The following is a 23,116-nucleotide window of genomic DNA, read 5'->3' on the forward strand; positions in this document are numbered from 1 at the left end:
TTATTAAAGCTCTTGTTTTACTGATTTGATTTATATGCACAGTTACATTTCCATAGAACTGCATTTTCTTTTCTTATAGTTGTTGTTAGGCATCTTGTATCCTTAGCATTTTTCTGTATGTTTTTGTCTTGTAGAAGTAATTAAAGCATTAATATTACCACTGAAAATAGGCCTAAAATACCTGAAATTGTTAAAGCTCTTGTTTTACTGATTCGATTTTCATTTCTGGTCTCTTTGTTGTTTATCTTTCTGTGTTTTTGCATGTACACAATCTGCGCAAGTAATTTCTTTTCTTTACAATGTAAACTTTCTATTCCTATTGCAATTAATTTAGCAATTTTATTGCTCCTGTATCCTTTTTTGTGAAGATTTATGTTTCTTTATTTCCTCCTATCACTGCAGTATTTTTTGTCTCTGCGTTTTTCAATCCTCCTGATTATTGTTGTAAAGTGTTTAAATGTTTATCCAGCTTGTATTTTTATTTTGTTGTACTTTTTAAAATGTAGAAGTGTGTTTTTCCTTTTATCTGTCTTTAAATTGATGCTGAATTATTTCTCTAGAAATTGTTTGCTGTGCCTTGTATTCTTTGTGTAGGAGCAATCGAGGTCCTCTGGTTTCTTCTGTTGTTTTAATCCTGTTATATTCCTTTTCTTCATGAAAAAAACCCAGTTTCTTTGTATTCTCACAGTATTTCTTGCTGCGTGTTGTAATCCAGTGAAAGAATTAAAATTTCGCTTTTTATTCTTGGTGGAACTGCAGCCCTGCTCCTGTGCGCATGTATCTTCTATATACACGTTTTTTGGGAAGCGCTTAAATGGAGCTCCGGTTTAGTAAAATCTTCGCCCTGTTCCAGTGGTTAAATCCTTCACCTGATCCACATGTGCTCGAATAAATCGGTTCTGTCCTCCTGTTCTTTCCCAACACGTATGAAACTTTAATCCAACTGGGACCAGTTCTCTTCCCTTGAGCGCGCACTTTCGCGCTGATGAACCTTCATGCGATGCACTTGTCTTGGAACATTTGCGGTTACGCACTCGCTGTAGAGCTCTGATTGACGTGCGAGTGGGCGTATTAGAGGCATGTGGGCGTATCTAACAGCAAGTGGGCGTGTCTGCTTGTTGGATGGTTTTAATTTCTGTTCCTCGGTTAGGGGAGAGTGACTTAGAATTGAATTGAATTGACTTAAACATTTAACGTGTCCAAAGCTTAACGTGGCCTAATGCACTAAAACAACGACCTGGAAACAACAAACTGCTCTCAGTTATTACTGGTTATGAGTACTTTCTACTGTTTTTTTCCCTTTCCCATTTGAACCAATAACAAAGACAAAGCTTAGTACCTAGTAACACCTCCTAGTACTTCTCTCACTTAATATTGGTCTTGTTTTTTACTTTAAGAGGATTAAATAGGAAGAACAAAAGCTTAACATAAACATAATTACTTTCTTTTGGATCACAGGTTAGTCATATCAGCAGTTGAGATCCTTATGACCAGAAGTAACTAACAGAGGTTTTCCCAAGTCATTTTAATACATTAAGCCACGTTAAGCTTTGTTCACATTTAGACTCTCCATTAGATTAGAAATGGAGAAAAAGGTACGCTTTGAATTGAGGACTTTGAAGGCAGAGCATCCATTTGGATTCCCCTGAAAACAAAATCAAATAGGCTACAAAAGAGAATCTTTAGGGACGATATTGCTTATCCTTATGATGTTTGGTTTAAAATAAACACAAAACCTCCCCATTGTTGGAAGTACAATGACTAAAAGAAATATACAGTGTATCACAAAAGTGAGTACACCCCTCACATTTCTGCAAATATTTTATTATATCTTTTCATGGGACAACAATATAGAAATAAAACTTGGATATAACTTAGAGTAGTCAGTGTACAACTTGTATAGCAGTGTAGATTTACTGTCTTCTGAAAATAACTCAACACACAGCCATTAATGTCTAAATAGCTGGCAACAGAAGTGAGTACACCCCACAGTGAACATGTCCAAATTGTGCCCAAAGTGTCAATATTTTGTGTGACCACCATTATTATCCAGCACTGCCTTAACCCTCCTGGGCATGGAATTCACCAGAGCTGCACAGGTTGCTACTGGAATCCTCTTCCACTCCTCCATGATGACATCACGGAGCTGGTGGATGTTAGACACCTTGAACTCCTCCACCTTCCACTTGAGGATGCGCCACAGGTGCTCAATTGGGTTTAGTCCATCACCTTTACCTTCAGCTTCCTCAGCAAGGCAGTTGTCATCTTGGAGGTTGTGTTTGGGGTCGTTATCCTGTTGGAAAACTGCCATGAGGCCCAGTTTTCGAAGGGAGGGGATCATGCTCTGTTTCAGAATGTCACAGTACATGTTGGAATTCATGTTTCCCTCAATGAACTGCAGCTCCCCAGTGCCAGCAACACTCATGCAGCCCAAGACCATGATGCTACCACCACCATGCTTGACTGTAGGCAAGATACAGTTGTCTTGGTACTTCTCACCAGGGCGCCGCCACACATGCTGGACACCATCTGAGCCAAACAAGTTTATCTTGGTCTCGTCAGACCACAGGGCATTCCAGTAATCCATGTTCTTGGACTGCTTGTCTTCAGCAAACTGTTTGCGGGCTTTCTTGTGCGTCAGCTTCCTTCTGGGATGACGACCATGCAGACCGAGTTGATGCAGTGTGCGGCGTATGGTCTAAACACTGACAGGCTGACCTCCTACGTCTTCAACCTCTGCAGCAATGCTGGCAGCACTCATGTGTCTATTTTTTAAAGCCAACCTCTGGATATGACGCCGAACACGTGGACTCAACTTCTTTGGTCGACCCTGGCGAAGCCTGTTCCGAGTGGAACCTGTCCTGGAAAACCGCTGTATGACCTTGGCCACCATGCTGTAGCTCAGTTTCAGGGTGTCAGCAATCTTCTTATAGCCCAGGCCATCTTTGTGGAGAGCAACAATTCTATTTCTCACATCCTCAGAGAGTTCTTTGCCATGAAGTGCCATGTTGAATATCCAGTGGCCAGTATGAGAGAATTGTACCCAAAACACCAAATTTAACACACCTGCTCCCCATTCACACCTGGGACCTTGACACATGACACCAGGGAGGGACAACGACACATTTGGGCACAATTTGGACATGTTCACTGTGGGGTGTACTCACTTCTGTTGCCAGCTATTTAGACATTAATGGCTGTGTGTTGAGTTATTTTCAGAAGACAGTAAATCTACACTGCTATACAAGCTGTACACTGACTACTCTAAGTTATATCCAAGTTTCATGTCTATAGTGTTGTCCCATGAAAAGATATAATGAAATATTTGCAGAAATGTGAGGGGTGTACTCACTTTTGTGATACACTGTATATGTTGTTCTATGCCAGTTTTATTGTCATATTTCATTTAGTACTTGTGCAGCCTCCCTTTGCTAAGATAATAGTTTTGTGATCATGTGTCCTTGCAGAATCCTTCTAGATCCTTCAGATTCCTATGTTTGTATATTTCCCTTTTATACTCAGCTCATTCCACATGCTTTCTATTAGGTCTTGGTCAGGGAACTAAGCTGGGCTGGGCAAAATCTTGATTATTTGGTCAGTGAGCCATTTCAGTGTTGACTTTGACGTGTGCAATGGAGTATTGCTTCTCTGAAAGATCCAACCACAGCCAAGTCCAAGCTCCCTGGCTGAAGGAGTCAGGTTTTGCTTTAAGTTTGCTGATGCTTGATTGTGTCCATGAATAATGTGATAATGTGTCTGGGTTGTCCTTGGAACAAAGACAGCCCTGCAACATTACATATTTACCAGCTTGTATCACAATAAGGATGAGGTACTTTTCTGCAGTGCTATTTTTTATTAGATTTTTTTTTTTCAGTGCCACTGAAATCTCCGGATAACTATAGCAAACTATAGGCACTTGGGTTTGTTGGTCTTTGACAGCAAAGCTTATCCTACTTCTGGCAACTGTTCCAGAGAACTTTTGGTTATGTAGGAGACACCTGATTTTAATTAGGGAGACATTTTGATCCGAAGACCTAACTATTGTCTGCAATTCCCCAGCTGTGGTCCTTGAAAATTATTTGGTATATTGAATCATCCTCCAAATTCATAACATCTCCTTCAAACTTCATTGCAGCTGCACCATTTTTCATTCAGAGTAAAAACACTGCTGAGAATATTAGGAATTTAAAGCTTGAAACACACACAAGTTCAAAGGTCAAAGGACCGAATGAAAACACTAAATCAAACTCTGCTCATGAAAACATTACAGAGAAAACAACGCCCAACTGCACATCTTACTTTTGTTACATCTTAGTTCTGTGGACAATAAAGTAGTGTGAGAATGTTGTTTACTTTTATAATGTGCAAATTTAGATATCATACCCACAGAGTTGGTGACCCTTCATTCATCTGGGTCAAAACAGTATTTTCTACCCAAATCTGGTAGTCTGAGATTGCTAACTGGGTAATCTGGGGCACTGCAAATCTGCCCCAGAGTCTCACACAAATGCTATACTGATATGTACTTTATTTGATCTCATAAACACCTGCATCTAGATGCATTTTGTGAGTATGCAATTACTGACTTTTGCCTATCTGTTGTTTAGCCCACCTCTACCTCATACCTTCTGCGTAATAAGATATTTCCTCAAAGTGCTCTATAATCCAGGAAAAGACAGATTATTCGAGATTAGAGCAGACAATCCATTATAGGGATTAAATCAAACCTTAAAAGCATAATCACTGTCCCAGAGTGCTTTTTTTGTTCATATATTTAGAACTAGTGATGTTGACTTGAATATAATATTATTAAAATGTAAATGGGTAAGTATGTTTCAGTGTACATTTGCAGCAGCAACTAGTTTGTGTTTTAATTGCAGACCTGCTTTCACTGATTCTTGAATTGCATTTTACCACCCAAGCAAATTTCCTCTCAGCATAAAGTAACCAAATGTTTTTTCTTTCATACCCTGGCAAAACTAGCCCCTTAAAACTTTTAACCTAGCAGTTTGTACATGAACACTGAAAAGTCACCAGCTAAATCACTAACAAGAGATAAGAGGCCATGTCACAAAGTTGTAAGCATATGATTTAAAACTAAGACATATCAATATTTCCGCTGAAACTGCTGATAATGTTCTGTGTAAAAACCCACTTGGACCCCATTTTAATATAAATAAACATACATGTGTTATCATGTTTAGTCTAGTCACATGTTTGTTGAAATTATAAGGTGATATTTTTTCTGTAATACTGTTTGGAAATGTCATAGTATTAAGCAGCCTTGTGCTGTCAAATATTAGAGATAATAAAAGTTATAATGCATTTGTAGAAGATTTGGCATGGCACACATCTTCTCTGTGTACCTTGGTTTCCTCACAAAAAACATGGCAAACGTAGACTGGCTGCTTTATATTGCTCATAGGTGTGATTAAGTAAGTAAACAGGTGAGAATGTGGTGCACTATGTTGGATGGTCCCACTGGCCATCACTTATTGCTGCCTTGTGCCAATGTATCCAGGTGGTGTCGTACTTGTTGCATCTTTGATTACTATTTGATTATGTATTCATTAATACATACAACATTGTGGATGTTTTATAATTCTGGCAGATAAAAGGTCAAATTTTGACAGATGTAGGATTTAATATTGTTGTCCGTGGGTTATGAACTGTCTACATTTTTTTATTAGCCAGTAATATATTTGGATGATTCTTAACAGATGGCAGAAGGAAGCATGTTTTTAGCTTTCTGTACAGTGCCTATTAATATTCCAATCAATCCTGGCCAGATTGCAAGTCCCTACTGCTGAAAAGCCTCTCCATATTCTGATGCTATTACCACGCTATTTTACCATGGGGGTGTTTTGTTCTGGCTAATATTATAGTCTTACTAGACCATAAACCTTTCAGTAAATTTGGCACAATGTGACTTTTGGCAATTGTTTAAGTAAGGGGTTTACTTTGCAAATCTTCCTGATCAGGGTGGCAGAGGATCTAACATCACCCAGAAACACTGGAGGCAAGCAAGGAATACACATTGGACAGGACATCAATTCATCACAGGTCAATGCACAATTCACACTTCAAAGCAATCCAGCTATGCATGTTTTTGGATGGTGGGTGGAAAGCACTTTATTTAGAGGAAGCTTACAAAACACTGTGAGAATATCCACACAGAAAGCAACCAAGGATGAGGATCAGATCCAGGACCCCATTGCTCTGTTGCAACAACACTACCTGACTGAACCACTGTTGAATTATGGCCTTTTTTGAAAACTGCAGAGATAGAATAAAAAATGCCCAATTGCCAAATGAGAGTGATAAGGGGTAGGGATTAAACCCAGGTCCCCTGGACCCTGAAGCTGTGTGGCACCCAGACACTGCTTGTTGTGTGTTGTTTAAAATCCATGTTTTGCTCACAGGACAAAATGACCCAATTTAAAGCACCACAGCAGAGATGTGTCAGAGAAACACATTTTGTGGTGTGTGTGTGTGTGTGTGTGTGTGCAACTAGAGTTTCCTCCAGATGTTTTCAAAAGGCTGTATAATCCATAAATAAAGAGACAGATTACCCAGGATTATAGCATCACAAAAATACAGATACTTGATCTAGCACAGAGTGCAGAAAAGATTTTTGGGAGTGGTGCAGTTATACAGCAGATGTGTTGGTACTGCATAGTTCCAGTGACCCAGGTTTGATCCTTTGCTTAATTTAAGTCAAATCCCAATCCAGTATGCATTTGATCAACAGTTCTTGTGCTACAGCACTTCATGGCTGAGCTGTTGTTACTCCTACTATTTTTTTATGTCTATGGCAGTTGAATTGTTGTATATTGTTAACAAGTAATATTGCTAATAAAGTAATTAATTTCTTTTGGGATCAATAAAGTATCTATCTGTCTGTTTGTCTTTTAGCATGTCATAACCACTAATCTTTCATCTCTTTTATAATGGGGTCATAATGGGGTCATTGGCCAAAAAAGGTGTTTGTTGCCCTGTGATGGATTGGTGCACTGTCTAGATTGTATTGGCAACAGACTCATTGTAATGAAGGATGAACTGCATAGTAAAAGAATACACAAAAGATAAATGAATGAATGAATGAATGAATTAATTAATTTTTCAATAATCCCTTTTCATGTCCCTGTTGTTTTAATGTCTGTAAAGACTTTATTCATGCTTAATTAACAAATGACCTTTAATTAAAAGGAAACACTTAAGCAAGACTTCCTTAAAGGGTAACTGCAGTTTGGCCTAGTTCTACATGTGGAGTGGAAAGACACAGAGGAACTAATTACACTTTGATAAACGGGTCATCTGGAATCGAATGTCAGTGGTACTATTGACCGGCCAAGTATGCATATTGCCTTATGAATAGTGGGTACCGGTGGAACCGGACCCGCTGTGGCCCTCACCAAAACAATGCTGTTAATGAAAATGAGAAGTAATAAATATTTGAGCAATTAAAGCTCTGTTCAGGGTGTATTTTTGCTTTGTGCCTAGATTTTTCTGACCCGGATGAAGCGGTCCAAGTTGGGCGGTACAGTGGCTCAGTGGGTAGCACTGTCACCTCACACCAAGAAGGTCATGTGTTCGATCCCCAGGTAGAGCGGTCTGGGTCCTTTCTGTGTTGAGTTTGCATGTTCTCCCCGTTTCTGCATAGGTTTCCTCCAGGAGCTCCGGTTTCCTCCCACAGTCCAAGGACATGCAAGTGAGGTGAATTGGAGATACTAAATTGTCCAATTGTTTTTGACATTAAACTTGTGAACTGATGAATCTTGTGTAACGAGTAACTACCGTTTCTGTCATTAATGTAACCAAAGTGTGTAAAACGACGTTAAAATCCTATAAATGAAAATAAAAAACTACAAATAATTGTCCAACTTAGCTCGATCATAAAATGTCTGTTTCAACCACTAGATGTCGCTGTCGCTGTGTTTTCGCCCTGCTGAAACAATGAAGCCCTGTTAAGGCGCAGCATCACGGGAGAAGTATAAAACCAATGGAGGATGCGCCATGCGCCCCTAGCAACCATCTTTAAAAAAAGAGATCGCTCACGGAGGAACAGATATGGCTCAAATGATGAAAAGTATGATGTAAATTTTTTAGGATGCCACGTCGGTTTATGTACCATTTTCTCCTTGTGCTGCTTTTCTCCTGTGCGGACAGGACTGTGGGTAAATCTCTGCTGGAGCCCGGAGCGCGCGGTGAGTGCCAGCACAAAGATGCACCAGGGTGGAGCATCATACAAAATCATGAATTACATCAACGTTTGCACTGGATAATCGAATCAAGTATTCGATGAACAGCAGATGAGATCAATTATTTTGTTTTATTATGCATTAGGTCTATATTAAATTTTAATAAGAAGAAAAAATCGATAGAAATTGATGTAAAATTGGTGAGAGGAAAATCCCCAGTGCTTATTTATTATCTGTAACTCTCATATTACCATCTATATATTAAATTTTTTCTCCAGCTGAGCCAAAATCAATTTACCATAATTTCATGTGCTATAATTCTAGTAGCCTACCATTTGTCTTTATTGAAATTTTTTATTTAACAGTGATCATTTTTTGTTTGCTTTGCTGGTGCATGTTGGGCTGCATGAGATGCATGGACCAAAAGCCAAAAGAATTTCAAACCATTTAGAAAACGTGTGTCGATTTTCAAACAAATTGTCAGTGCGAGCCAATCAAATCCCATTATTCGAAGTCTTACGAGGTCGTCTGGCCTCACACTCGTGACATTTATGCAAATTAGGATTAATATTTGACCAGCGCCTTGAATTGCTATTGATGCAACATTACACATTATGACTTGTCTTTGTTTGGTGCATGCCAGCATGCATGTTTTACTATATATTCAATACACTAGTATGCCTAGTATGGATGGTACATTCAGCTGAGGTCAACACTTAGGGTTTTAATGATCTATGTTCTTTATCTGTGACTGAGTCATACCTACATCTTTGTCCAAAGTAATTTTCATGAATTTGTATGACATTGTTGTGGGTTTTTCTTAATCAAAATGTCTGGGTTAAAACATTTGTTCATTAGTGATGATTTATGGGCACCATGTTGTTACAAATTCGGCATACAGGAGTCAGGAGAGTTTTTAACACATACAGTCGTATGGGCGCAGCTTGGAAGACCAACAAAATCTGAATTGACATATTTTTGTGGAGGCTTCATCTACAGTATGAAGGAAAGGAGAAAGTAAGAAGAAGAGGAGGAGATTAAGGTGGGAAGGAAATGAAAGTGAAGAGGGGATTACAAAGAAGGTCTGGTAATTTTCCTACCCAAATGATGTGAGGGGTAACACATGATACAGGATGAGTGGATCAGGATACAAGATGAAAGGATCAAACAGGAAAGGTCATTTTAATATCTAATAAAGTGTGAGGAGATAGGGTAGGTTAGGGGAGCAGGTAAGAGGTAAATATTTTCGCTCACTGTGTAGATCTTAGAAAGCAGATCAAAGACATTAGTAATATCTATTAGATTGCCAGTACAAACAATTATCATTGAATACAAAGTATGCAGAAGAATGATCTCTCTTTTTTTCCTCTCTGCACAGTGGTAGCCTAGAGCAGTGGTCCCCAACCACCGGGCCATGGACCGGTACCGGTCTGTGGGCTATTTATTACTGGGCCACACAGAAAGAATGAATAATTAGAGATCGCTAGAAAAGCAGTCTTCACTGCTTCTATTTTGGGTGTTATTGTCTTATTGTCACCCCTCCCTCCTCCCTCCCCCACCGGTCTGTGAAATTATATCTTATATGAAACCGGTCCGTGGTGCAAAAAAGTTTGGTAATTGCTGGCCTAGAGGGTAGAGCTGTGGGTTACTTACTTCCATGCAGCCATTGTTGGGCCCTGGAGCAAGGCCCTTAACCAACTGGGCTCCAGAACTGAACAATGGCTGTCTCTGCGCTCTGACCCGAGGTTGTACTGTACACCTGCTCATGTATTTATGACAAATAAAGGTGTTCCATCTGCCCTAGATGAAACCAAATATCACAAAAAAAATAATAACATAAAAATGATGTGCCATGAATTATAAGTACCCAGGTGATAGTCTAGCAAGCCTTACATTATCATGAGCTTAGAGGCTGACAGGCAAACCTTGTACATCAAAAGTTTAAAAATATATACTGTCTTAGACGTAAAGAGAAGACGGTAAAACTAAGATGCTTTATGCTATTGCAATAGTGTCCTATTTTTTTTTTATCTTTCAGAGGTGCAGGTGAGGGTCCAGGTGTTCAATGGTGGTGATCTTTCACCCCTGTCTGATGCTACCATCATCGTCCATGGCAACCGTAGTGTGCTGGCATCCACCCAAGGTTCCAACGATGATGTAGTAAATTTCCATTACCGCACTGGGACATGGGTAATCATCACTGCATCTCGGAAGGATTACGTAACCAGTTCAGTGCCCTGGCATGCCAGCAAAGTGCCCTGTGAGTGATCACTTACAGAATAATAGTACAGATAATAGTACAGTTTATTCAGCCCTTTTTAATTACACAAATGTACTTTTACTAGCTTACTCTACGTTTAGACTAGCAGGTTACTATTTTCTGATGTTGTCTGTGGTATGCCTCTATTGGGTGTGAAGGAAGTTGCTTTTGTGAGTGGCAGTGACTTGATGCTTGTGTTCAAAATGTAGGCAGTGAAGGTTAAAGAAGTATTTAACCACTTAGTTTTTTTGTTGTTTAACATGTTTTGTTTATAAAATGTTTTGGTCATTTATCTTTATACATTTTTAATGTATACAAATCTTTAACAATACTGTCTTACATATTTTGTGACTTTAATATGCATTAGCATATATGTGGAGCACAAATGCATTATTAATGAAATGTATTACATTATTGTAAACTATACAGGGTGTTTTACCTCAATGCATATATACTAGGGCTGTCGAAGTTAACGCGATAATAACGCATTAACGCGATTTCAATTTAACGCGATTAAAAATAATAGTGCCGTTAACGCAAATTCTAGTTAATGTTGAGACTTGACTGGTAGAACAAACGTTTTAATGTCGGACTTGCCACCGTTTTTCATTTGCGGTTTGTTAACATAATGTAACCGAGCGTTGTAGTGATGCACTTATAAAGAAATAAATACACGCTATATTCACAAGTTGTCGGGAGCAGAACACTTTTATTAACTTATTCTGTTAAGGTACCAAATACCGGAAAGCTGAGTCAAGCACGTTAGTCCATGCACTATGGAAGCCCCAAAGGGTCAAAACACACTCACTTCGTGTAGAAACGGCCATCAAACCATTGTCACAATACAACCACAGAAAAGTCTGTTACAATAACTACGCCTTATCCCACCTAAAGCACCGCTGATCTACAATGTTTGCTGATGGAGAAATTCTAAACTACAATCTGACATTTACTGCCTAGTATGTGAGTGAATAAAACTCCCTTACAGTTTTCTCTTGTCCCAGCAGTTTTTAACATCAGTACATTTAGCATAAAATGTGTTCACCATTTTAATTGTAACATTTCACTTAAAAATCCTTGTTTTCTATAACATTTACACAGATTTTTTTTTTAATGCGATTAATCGCGATTAACTATATGAAATTCTGAGATTAATCGCGATTAAAAATTTTAATCGTTTGACAGCCCTAATATATACAGAATATTTTTGTAACACATTTGATTCATTCTTTATTTTTCTATATTTCAGTGTATGCCTCTGTTAGTCTCTACCTTTTGGCCCAAAGGCCAGGAACTCTAATCCTGTATGATGATGTTATCCAGGTGTTTCATGGTTCTCCAGGTACGAAAAAACTAAACACAACAAAATCTAATTTTTTCAAGACATTTTTTCAACATATAGCAAAAATCTCCTTAACAGTTATTATGATTATTAGGGTCAGGAAGAAAACAGATACTGTCCCCTCATCTGTGCAACTCAGCATAAGGTGACAGGTTGGGTTTTCTTTCCAGCCTTATGGGTGCAGTAAAATATCCCTTTCTATAACGGCACAAAGAAGTCAACCAGGAATTAGGACACACATTTAATGGACCAATATAATAAATACATCATACCTTGCATTCCAGTACCTGAGCAACTGAGACTAAAATGCCTTGCTTAAGATCCTAGCAGTGGTTTAAGCTCAGGCTACCTCTGAACTACCACTACTCTTCATGTTTTCTTTTTTCATCTTGTAATAAGAACATAAACATTGTAATAAGAACATAAACAAAAGTTTATTCAGCAAATAGTAATGCACTTTTAGCAAATAACAATTACTTCTCTACTTAATATAAAATTCTGGTTTGACCTGCAGGTGGGAGGAGCCAGCCATGGCTGCACATTCCAAGGCGGAGCTTGCAGCTGAACTCCTCCTTCTCTGAGATGACAGCTGTTTTGACCACTGCCCGAGATCTGAGTGAGATCAACGCCTTTCCTTACCTGCTGGCCCTGGAGCCCAACAACACAGGTTATGATGAAATTACATTGGACAATGAGGGAAATTTATTAACAATAGGACAAAACTAAAGTTAAAGCTGTAAAAAAATTGCTCACTTGTTACGTATTTTAAATTTAATTTCTGAATAATTATATAAAAATGATGCAACATAAATCTATGTAAATGGTGTCATACAGGTCAAACATTAGTAATTTTGTAAAACTGCACCAGCCTTTTTTCAATGACAAATTATAATTTTTTTTTTTATTTGGGTAGGAAGAAATAACTAACTCATTGACTTAACTTAAGGCAAATACAGTTATTCTCTTATGCATTTGTAAGGACTTATTGTACAAATGTTATAGCACTGGTGTCTGAATAAAAAAAAGAGCATGAAAAAGAAATCCATAAAATACTATCCTTCTGAATGTGTATGTTTGTTCATGCAGGGGGAGAAGACAGCTGGATAGATTTAACAGCAGTAGCGGCGGTCAGCGCTCAGCTTTTTGACCGGGAGGGTAGCGAGGTTCAGGTCACAGAGTCGATTCATTTCTCCGTTCCTCTGCCTTCTGACTCCCATGTCCGCTCCCCAACCAGTGTACCTGTGTGGGTGTACGATACAAAATCAGGTATACAAACCTTAACAATATTTTAGGCTCAGTGTATTACTTTTCATACAGAGCTATGAGTAAATTGGTGTGAATAATACATTGACAAGTTCACGAGTAACTTTACTTGCTAACATTATGTCATTGAATGGTGTAATAAAACCTAAAAACTTGTTGACTTGCAAGCAACTTAATTACTGTGATGATACCACTTTATGCTGATTAGGGTAACAGAGAATAGCACTAGTAACAATGGGCACACGGCAAGGAAATAAACCCTGAATTAAACATTGGTTTATTACCAACTGACAAATTATATATAACGTAACCATCTCCACTGTTGATCACGGGCTGCTTCTCAAACAGATTTACTTTTAGCTGTCATAATTTTTTCAATCATTTCTTTAAATTGAAACTCAGCTGAAGAAATGGATGTTCTTGTTGTAGGGCTGTGGGTACGGAGTGGGATCGGCTACATTAGAAGAGATGGATCTCATTTCACATGGGACTTCAAAGCTTCACGGCTTGGGTATTGGATAGCAGCCTTCCCCTTTGCATCAGGTAAAACACATACTAATGTACATGTAACTATATCCATTCATCCAAACACACAATCCCTGTCTGTTCTCACTAGCTTAACCAGTAAAACACAGACACATTTAGTAATTTACTCAAGAACATGAACTGAACATTAAACAGAACATTTAGCAGAGAATAACGGCAGACACGCCTTTAATTTTATTTATTATTCAGTTGGCATTTGATTGTCTTGTAAATATAAAACTGTATGATCAGTGCACTAATGGTAGCCAGTTAGCTTACCTTCACTGGTATAAGCAAATAGCTGCAAAACACAGCAAAGAAGAAATAAAGCCAAACTAAGGCCTGTCTAGACAGCACACAAAAATATAACAGCAAAAAGAAAATAATTTCACCTGTTTTAGCCAGCCTGCTAACACTAGCTGGCTAGTTTGGCCTGATGTCTCTGAACTGTTGTTTTAAAAAAAAAGTAAATAATGTTGTTAATGTTGCTACTACTAATACTAATACTAGTACTACTACTGCAAATGTGCTAGTTTGTTTTCTTGTATTTGCTTAGCCAAGAAAATAAAGCTAACAGTATGTGGCTTTATTATTATTATAATTATTATTGTTATTAACACTATTGTTAGCACTAGTAGTGATGGAAATATGGATGAGGATGAAGTACTGATATTCTTATAAACTTTTGAAAGGTTGATGTTTTTCATTGTGCTTTATCACATATTGTATTATTTTGTCTGTATGATTAGCAAAGCTAATGTTAGCCAGTTAGCTCACATCTACCATCTGGCCTCAGAAAATAGACCACATATCAGACATTTTACTTCTCAAAATCACAAAAAGTGTTGTGTAGAAAGAGTGAAGTCAGACTGATCCTGTCTGAACATAACACTGGAATTTGAGAGCAGAAAAATCAACATTTCTCATGTGTGCTGATGCTAGCTGGTTAGCCTGGTCTTTTGTCACTAAACTGATAGAGCCTATGCAAATGCAATGTCACCTGACGTTAGCAAAGAGACAAGGTTTTGTTAAAAAATACTTTTTTATTTTATGCCCAGTAACTGTTAGAGTTATATTGACACTTAAGGTTAAGGTACTGATCTGGTAATCAAAAGTTTGCTGGTTCAAGCCCTACCACTGCCAGGTTGTCAATGTTGGGCCTTTAAACCTCAATTGCTTAGACAATATACTATCACAGTACTGTAAGTTGCTTTGGATAAATGTGTCTGCTAAATGCTGAAAATGTAAATGTAATAAAATTGTTCAGCAACAGATATTTTTCTTGAGGGGGTTTAAATACTTGGGCTGCATCTCAAACCACCCCTACCACACTAAAGAGTAGTGATGTAACGATGCACCACAAGACAGTTAATAACCGATTTAAAAATCCCACAATTCAAATCGATTTGACATGTAAAATGAATTGATATTCACTTTAAACTGCAGAGGGCACTGGTGCTATACACCTCACCTGGTTGACGTCACCGGTGCTATACGCCTGGTTGCCAGATTTCAGCCAAATTGGGCTTAATTTAAAATTGTTTTGCATGTTTGCATTGTTTATGTTGTGTTTACAGTTTAACAGTTTTGAACAAGCCACCTAGTATTACAATTGACTCTAAACTGGCATTGCATTATAGGACAAGGCTTGTCTCATCCAGGCTTAAGGGACATCACGGCCTACCATTCCCTCATCCTGCTCTCCATCCTGGGATCTCTTGCTCTGCTTGTACTAGTACTGCTCTGTGCTCTACTCTACTACTGCAGGTCTGTATGTGTGGGTTGTCTACTAATTAACAGTAGTCTGGTTCTTTTAATGAAGCATTTTTGCTAGTAAAAATGCTACCACTAGTAAAGTACTTTTCTTAAAACAAGGTCTTTAAAGACCTCAACAACTCACAAAATATGCTCAGATTTTTGATTTCCTCTTTGTTTCTGTCAGACGGAGGTGTCTGAAGCCTCGACAACAGCTGAAGCCGGGGCAGACGTCATCTGCACTATCCAGTTCAAAGCGAGACCAGGGCACCTCCACCTCTCGCCTCAACCTCATCTGTGGAGGCCAAGTTGAATCTGCAGCCTCCAATGGCAATCCGGATACCGGCAAGTCAGATGCCTCACCGTCCCGTGAATTTAAGTGTGCCAGGGATGAGTTTGCTAAACACGTACCAGCACAGAAACTCAGGCATTCATCCAAAAATAAACAGTCTAAAGTAGCACAGCGAGGGGCCGAAAGCTTCCCCATGAAAGTGCATCGCTCCACAGATACAGGCAACCTTGACAGTACCCTGCCTCATGATGACTTCGGATGCAACTACAGTTCAGAAGACAAGGATCGTGAATACCATCGCAGACATGTTGTCAATGACAACCGTGGATACACGGCTGACCCACCTTCTCCACTCATTTCAGACAATCCACCAGAATACTCGCAGGTTTCACAAGGCCCGGAGCATCTTTCTCGTCCAACGACACTAAACACCCAACCTGGCCAGATCATATTCTGCAGCTCATTAGAACAAATGACAGAGAACATGTATCGCAGCATGGTCCCAACCTTGGTCATCCCGGCACACTACATGCGCTTATCTTCTGAGTTTAGTGCCTCTGAAGGTGGTAAGGATGGCCAAAACCAGACAGACAGGGACAGCCAATGTGGAATGGGTAATGGTGTCAGCATTGGGATCCAAAACCAAGGTCATCAGGCCCAAAGCCAAGGATCAGTCCAAATGCATGCCCAGCAAGGGGTGGGGTCCCCAGCTGGCCCAGATGACAACATTTGGGCATCTGGAGGTCCATCTGCTCCAGTCCACATCCCAGTGCTCTTTAACGATTCCACTATGGCCCAGATGAATGGAGAGCTCCAAGCACTTACAGAGAAGAAGCTTAGAGAACTAGGCGTCAAACAGCACCCTCGTGCCTGGTTCATATCCCTTGACGGACGTGCCAATGCTCATGTGCGCCACTCATACATTGATGTTGGTTCTGAACTTGGCCTCGGTGGAATGAACAGCGGCAACCACAGTGCTCAGAGTACCCTCAGTGCCCCTGCTGGCAGCAGTAAGGATTGCATTTCAGACACAAGACATCAAGATAACCAACATGAGCGCAAACATGCCTCTGGGCGCAAAAGTAAAGAAGAACGTCATGGCAGTGGGCGAAAGGGACATGGAGGGAAGCAGTATTCCAAAATGCCTTACCATGACTCTCTAGATATCAGCAGTGGCATTGGCCGTATGGGAGCAGGGTCACCTTTGGAGAATCCTTTAACTCCACTGCTAGATGATGGCCCAGAGGAGCCACGGGGGTCACCAATGCCGCGTAGAGGTCGAAGCCGGGGCAACAGCTCACGTAGCAGCAATAGTGAGACCCAGCGAGATTCTGTCACCAGCCCGGAGGAGGAAAATGACCTAGATGACAAAGATGAGAACAAGAAAAGTCCATGGCAGCGCATCGAGGAACGCCCACTTATGGTGTTTCATGCAAAGAAGTAGAACAGTTGAATATACAAAGACCAAACTTAATCCTTAAGCCACAAAATACGTGTCCCTCTGAGACCTGGGATGTTCCAGTTTGCTGGACAATTTTCTGTCTGGCAACTATGAAAAGTAAGCAACAAAAGAGGTCTATGTTGTCTTACAGGGATTTTAGCAATTACCGATAGTTTGGATCAGAAGAAACAATGAGGTAAATGTGAGGTTTCATCATTACAGAAATATTACCCATTTCAGTGATGTCCTGAATACCAGCACTATATGTTGTGCTGAATGCTTCAGGATGAATCATGTTTACAATCAAATATGGCACATTTTCAGAACAATCATAGATCTATGACTGTTGTAATTCTCAGCTGAGTGGTTGTTGTGTATTTTTAAAACTGGAAAAAATTGGGTTGGTCCTGATCAACAAAACCTTCGTGAATTACCTGAGGCATGTTTTGAAACCAGCTCTTCTTGGAAAAAGAAGGCCAATTACTGCACTGAAAGTAGCAGGTCTTTAACAGGGAGGTAGACATTTGGTTGTAATGTGTTTTAAAATTTCCCATTATGTTTGTGCATGTGTACAGAAAACTTCACAATGCAATTGGCAGGCAGTACACCTGGGTGCAGAACTTAAAATGTACAATTTAATAACAAAACAAAGGAATTTCACGATGATAAAGAATAAAATTTAGATGGCTCTTGGAACAAGACTACAATCAAAAACACTGCATAGTTTTTAAGCCACATCTTTTAAATCAGTATTCCCCAACCACTGGGCCACGGACCGGTACCGGTTTGTGGGTCATTTATTACCGGGCTGCACAGAAAGAATAAATAATTGGAGATCGCTACAAGAGCAATTAAATTTCCAACTCTTCAAGTGTTACTGTCTCCAATCACCACTAGGTGGGAGCAGTGTGTTGTAGCAGCAAAAAAATCTCAGGATTCACATTGATTTTCCATTCTATATTTATTCTATTTTAAATCCCGCCGCCCCTACCGGTCCGTGAAATTATATCTTATATGAAACCGGTCCGTGGTGCAAAAAAGGTTGGGGACTGCTGTTTTAAATGATTTAAAGATTTACAACTAGCCTTCTCACTTCCAGATCTGCCTGGGTAACAAGATTAAAGCTGGGTAGGAATGCTTAAAACAGTGTAATCTATAACTGAAAAGAGAATCCTGAGCAAATATTCTATGAGCACTACTTATAATAGAAAGTCTCTTAAGATACTTCAGATTTTGAGGTCCTCTTTTGTGAACTCTCTTGTTTTTTCCACATTGGACTGGAATGACCACAGCAAAATATAAATTATGGTCATAAAATTGTTATTTGGATGGATACATTTGGATGTATTTATTGGTTTACTGGCCTAATGAAAAGTCCAATCACAGTCCAGTTTTTGTTTTCTAGTACCCTTGTCTATGATGCCCCCAAACAACCCAAAGGTTAAGGGTTAAGATTCTTTACTTGATACACATTTGTCTTACCTGACTATAGTATTTGATTTAAGTCAAAGTTTCAGTAGTGTGTAATGAACTTCAGGCACTTATGTTTGTGTTTACATCAAGGGATATATTTTAATATATTCCTGTCTTGTTTTTTCAGAAACTATGCTATATCTATCTGCTATACAAATCCAAACATTCCATATCAGACTATCAGACATTATTGTTTGATAATTCATTGACTGTGGCTTGTTTTTTTACAGACTGTTTGATAGGTAAACTATCACATTGTTTGGGAGTAATTAAGTTGAAGTCTTTGTTTATTAATTAAATTGTTTTTTTTGTTTGGTGGCTCAGTAGCGTAATGGGCTTGGTTTTATTGCTTGACTGACTAGCAAAACAGAACCATCTGACATTGCTAGCTATCTGGATAACTAATATCTATTACATTAATACATCTAGTTTTTCTAAATAGTCAGTAGTTTTATAACACTGTTTACAACAAATCAGACATGGCTTGGTTCTATAAAATCTGTCTTTGGGCTGATGACTCTGGTTGTAGACTGCCCAGCATTCAATGCCCTCTTAAAACCATCAAAGACCAGCATGAGTAGCCTCACTAGATGAGACTGTTTACTAGCTAAAACCAGCTAGGCTGTTTTTAGCAGGGTGAAAAGCAAACTTACATTGCTAGGTACCTAGGCAACAAATGCCATCATAAATGAACATAAACCAGCTGAAAAACTCCTGTTTGAAGAATGACCACCACTAACTGGTTTTTGGGCTATGCTGCAAAATTCTGATATTGCTGGTTTGGCCTGAATCAAATCATAAGTGAACACTGATTAATGCAGAGTAGCATTGGTCTACTATAACAACTTGGGCTAGGTGGATCACTTGCTTTCAACAAGTAAACAGCCTTACTACGGAAACTGCTGTAACTGCTAAAAACCCAGCACAGACCAGCAGGTGGTGACCAGCATTTCTTTGCAGTTATAATACTTATAATATTTATGCTGCTTTTTGCAGGTCACTATGATTTGCTGTGTTTTGTATATGTTTATGCTTGTTTGATAGACGATGACTAATAATTGTATTAAAGAACAAACTAACAGACACAACAAGCTAGATGGATAAATAACAGACATTTGCTAAACAACCAGAAGTTTAAGCAGTTAGCTTTTATGTTGAATAGCAAACTTATACAGTATTGCTGTCCAGCTTAATGGCTAGATGTGTAACCTTAACTGGTTAACTAGAACCACTAACTGATGAAAAATATCTCCTGTCTCAGTAAACTCGACGCTTTTGTCCTCCATATTCTTTATTTCACTTTTTATTTTAGTAATGAACTGAATTAAGGGAAATTAGCATAGGTGCTACATCTTAAAAGCCAGTATATAGAGATATAAAGTATATAGGGATATAGAGATGTTACAAAGATTGTTTTATCCAGAATCACTAAAAACAATCTTGGATGTTAAATATCCCATACTAACTATCAGCACCAGTGTAATTCCAATCTGGATGAGCTTTCAGTTAATATGTGTATTGTTTGTTAATTTTTTTTCTTTTTCTTATTTTTTCTAACCCCCCCAGTTTTCTCCCCTAATCTAGTCGTATTCAGTTACCCTGGTTGCATTATGTTTCACCTCTACCGATACAACCCTCCACTGCTGACCGAGGAGCTTCGCAACTGACGAGGCGAGTTCATATGCGGATCAGCCTTGTGCACTGAGAGCTACACCCTGATCAGCATTATTCCCCAACTCTGTGCAGGCACCATCAATCAGCCAGCTGAGGTTGTATTTGCACCAGTTATGAGGAACCCTGGTCTGGCTCATCCCACCCTGAACAACAGCCAATCGTTGTTCATGTGGCCGCCCAGCCCAGCTGGATAGCAGAGCTGATATTTGATACAATGTATTCGAAATCCCAGCTCTGGTGTGCTAGCACATTTTACCACTGTGCCACCTGAGCGGCATTTGTTAATTTTTAAATAATTTCACGTTTTTATTATTTTAACTTTAAAATTTTACTGTTGTAGCTTTAGATTCAAATTAAAAGTTGGAAAGTTTTTGTGTCTGATATTAATAGAATGCATGTATACACCATGCATAACTGTACTATAATTATAATATAATTATATTAATATATACTTTATGTATAATTATTTTATCTGGCTTTTATTCAGGCAGTAATACAGTTTTAAGGGGTCCTATGTTTTTTTTGTTTTGTAACTTTTCATGTCAAACTGTAAAGATGAATGTATGATCTCATTGTGTGGTAAACATTTTGAATTTTAACAATCTCTTTCTTTAAAGGGGACATCAGTGACCATCAGTGGTGAAAACTAAATGTTGTCGTTTGCATGTTCTCCCAGGGTCCATGTGGGTTTCTCTTGGGTGCTTTAGTCAGGCCATTTGTAGCTTCTAGAAATTGCCGTGTGTGTGCGTGCAGTGGTTAAAAAAGACAATGAATAAATGAATGAAATGATTTAGTTAAAGCTGTTTAAGAAATCAAAATGTTTTAACCATTCCTTTTTAAGTGACAATCATGTTTATTTATTTTATTTGCTTGTTAGGATTTTATTGACATGTTTTACACTTTTGGTTACATTTATGACAGGCCAGACAGTTACTGGTTACACAAGATTCATCAGTTCAAGTTCAATGTCAAACATCATCCTGGGCAATTTTGTGTCTTCAATTCACCTAACTTACATATGTATGGACTGTGGGTGATAACCAGCTCTCCCAGGAGAAAACATGCACAGACACAGGGAGAACATGCAAACTCCATGCAGAAAGGACCCAGACCGCTCCACCTGAGAATCTAACTCAGGACCTTCTTGCTGAGCCACTGCACTACCCGACTGACAAGCATGAAAAATGTCTCCTTGTGCTGAGTGGTTGAATTCTGCCTTCAATTTGAGAATGAATGTGATAAAAACTTCAAACCAAATCTACAAAATGTAATTAATGTAGCTCACTGAGAATCACTGAAGCCCCCTTTAACACAATGTGGAGGTGGACCTGTGTATATGTAAAATATGAGAGATGTGCATGAGATTTGTAGATTAGAAAGTTTTTATAGAGATAAAAATGGCTTGATTTCCCACAAAATTATAAAAAGAGTATAAAAAAGAAAATCTTACCTGGGCCAGAAGCATCTTATAGTAATGCATAAATGGAATGGAAGTGTAGAAGCTTAGATGCTTTGTTTAAAGATAAAAACTTTAATATGGTCCAAGTAAAATATCTGGTGCTATTTACTACTTTATTAACTGAAAGCTTTTACCTTCTGAATAGCCTTCAGTGAGCTTTGTTTCTCTATTTTGAAAATATTTGACTTCATTTAATTTAGCTTAATTAGCTTTTTTTTTTCTACATTAATATGAAATTGTCTGGTGCTTAATTTGTCTACTGCTAACATTTCTGTAACAATATGCCAATATGTAAGTGCACTCAATTTACTGTCGAGCATAATTCTATATGATTTTACATGTTTTATATAAAATGACCACCATAACTTTGTACTACATTTACAGTGCATATTAACATTTAATAATCACACCTGGAACACATTTTGTGGCCTATTGGCTAAATCAAAGCACAAAGGGGTATTGTAAGGTTAAATTAAACAGGCAATTTAGCTGCAATTTATGTATAATGTACGTCAACAGGAGGAGTGTGGCTTAATCATAGGAGGGAGAGGACTGCAATTTTAATGGTCACAGTTGGTTTGGGATAGCACTTCTGATCCCATAACACCAGAGCAAACATTTTTTTTTTGTGCCACCTGGAAGATTCCTAAAATGTTAAAATGTTCTAGAATCTGTAATACTAAAACTTCCAGTTTTAGAAGTTTGCTAACATTATCAGTGCCAAGTTCTACAATGTCCAAATGTTCCAGAATTGTAGTTTCTACAATTGTACAGTTCTTCATTGTTCAAATGTTATAGTACTTTATTAAGAATTTGGACAAAATGTCCAAATTCTAGAATTGTAATAATGTGTAAATGTACCAGAGCTCCAGTTCAAGAATTCCCACCATGTGTTTGGTCTATAACTCCAGCTCTAGAATTCTAATTACTTCATAAATGAGTTTCAGTAATCTTTTGCAATCTCTAAACATTTCAGTTGTTCTAGAACTTGTTTTTATTATTCTAATGTTGTTCATTTACAGTTAAAGTATTCCTAATATGTTCAGATATTCCACAACTTTAGTTGTAGAATTATTTCATAATGTGTAGATACTCATTGTGAACATGGTGTGTGTTATCATATGAACAAAGACACTCATTTAAATCAAAGCCAGTCTTTTCACTACTGCTAACTCAATATTGTTGTTATTTGTCGGTATATATTTATAATGTGATGTGGTTGCAAGTGGTCTGAAAAGCCATTATGTTTTAAATAGGGTGGGGCAATATGACAATATGAAATTGAACGTGTGCTATGTTAACATCATGGTACAAATTGTCAAGTCATATATTTTACAGGTTCCATTTATTCCTTTTTTTTGTTGTTGTTGTTAAATAAGTTTGCTTTAATTCAAAAACGCATGGTGTGTCTTTGCAGTCTCAGCAAAACTA

The 23,116-nt window shown here is 38.3% G+C and overlaps 1 protein-coding gene across 1 annotated transcript; it reads left to right on the forward strand.

Moving 5' to 3' along the window:
* The first annotated feature begins 8,056 nt into the window (after nucleotides 1–8,056).
* LOC134310289 (protein FAM171A2) lies at nucleotides 8,057–17,143 on the forward strand. Its single transcript, XM_062991841.1, has 8 exons — nucleotides 8,057–8,207; nucleotides 10,240–10,461; nucleotides 11,711–11,803; nucleotides 12,318–12,470; nucleotides 12,890–13,069; nucleotides 13,496–13,609; nucleotides 15,232–15,358; nucleotides 15,534–17,143. The coding sequence occupies exons 1-8, from the start codon at nucleotides 8,111–8,113 to the stop codon at nucleotides 17,080–17,082; spliced, it is 2,535 nt and encodes an 844-aa protein (XP_062847911.1). The 5' UTR covers nucleotides 8,057–8,110; the 3' UTR covers nucleotides 17,083–17,143.
* The last annotated feature ends 5,973 nt before the right edge of the window (nucleotides 17,144–23,116 follow it).

Source organism: Trichomycterus rosablanca, chromosome 3 (assembly GCF_030014385.1).
Source record: "Trichomycterus rosablanca isolate fTriRos1 chromosome 3, fTriRos1.hap1, whole genome shotgun sequence".
NCBI classification, from domain to species: domain Eukaryota; kingdom Metazoa; phylum Chordata; class Actinopteri; order Siluriformes; family Trichomycteridae; genus Trichomycterus; species Trichomycterus rosablanca.

Bases quoted from the DNA above. Each gene is read 5' to 3' on its own strand.
- LOC134310289 (XM_062991841.1), top strand. From the start codon at position 8,111: ATGCCACGTCGGTTTATGTACCATTTTCTCCTTGTGCTGCTTTTCTCC. The intron at 12,471-12,889 runs GTTATGATGAAA...TTGTTCATGCAG, and splicing joins CCTGGAGCCCAACAACACAG to GGGGAGAAGACAGCTGGATA. The intron at 15,359-15,533 runs GTCTGTATGTGT...TGTTTCTGTCAG, and splicing joins GCTCTACTCTACTACTGCAG to ACGGAGGTGTCTGAAGCCTC.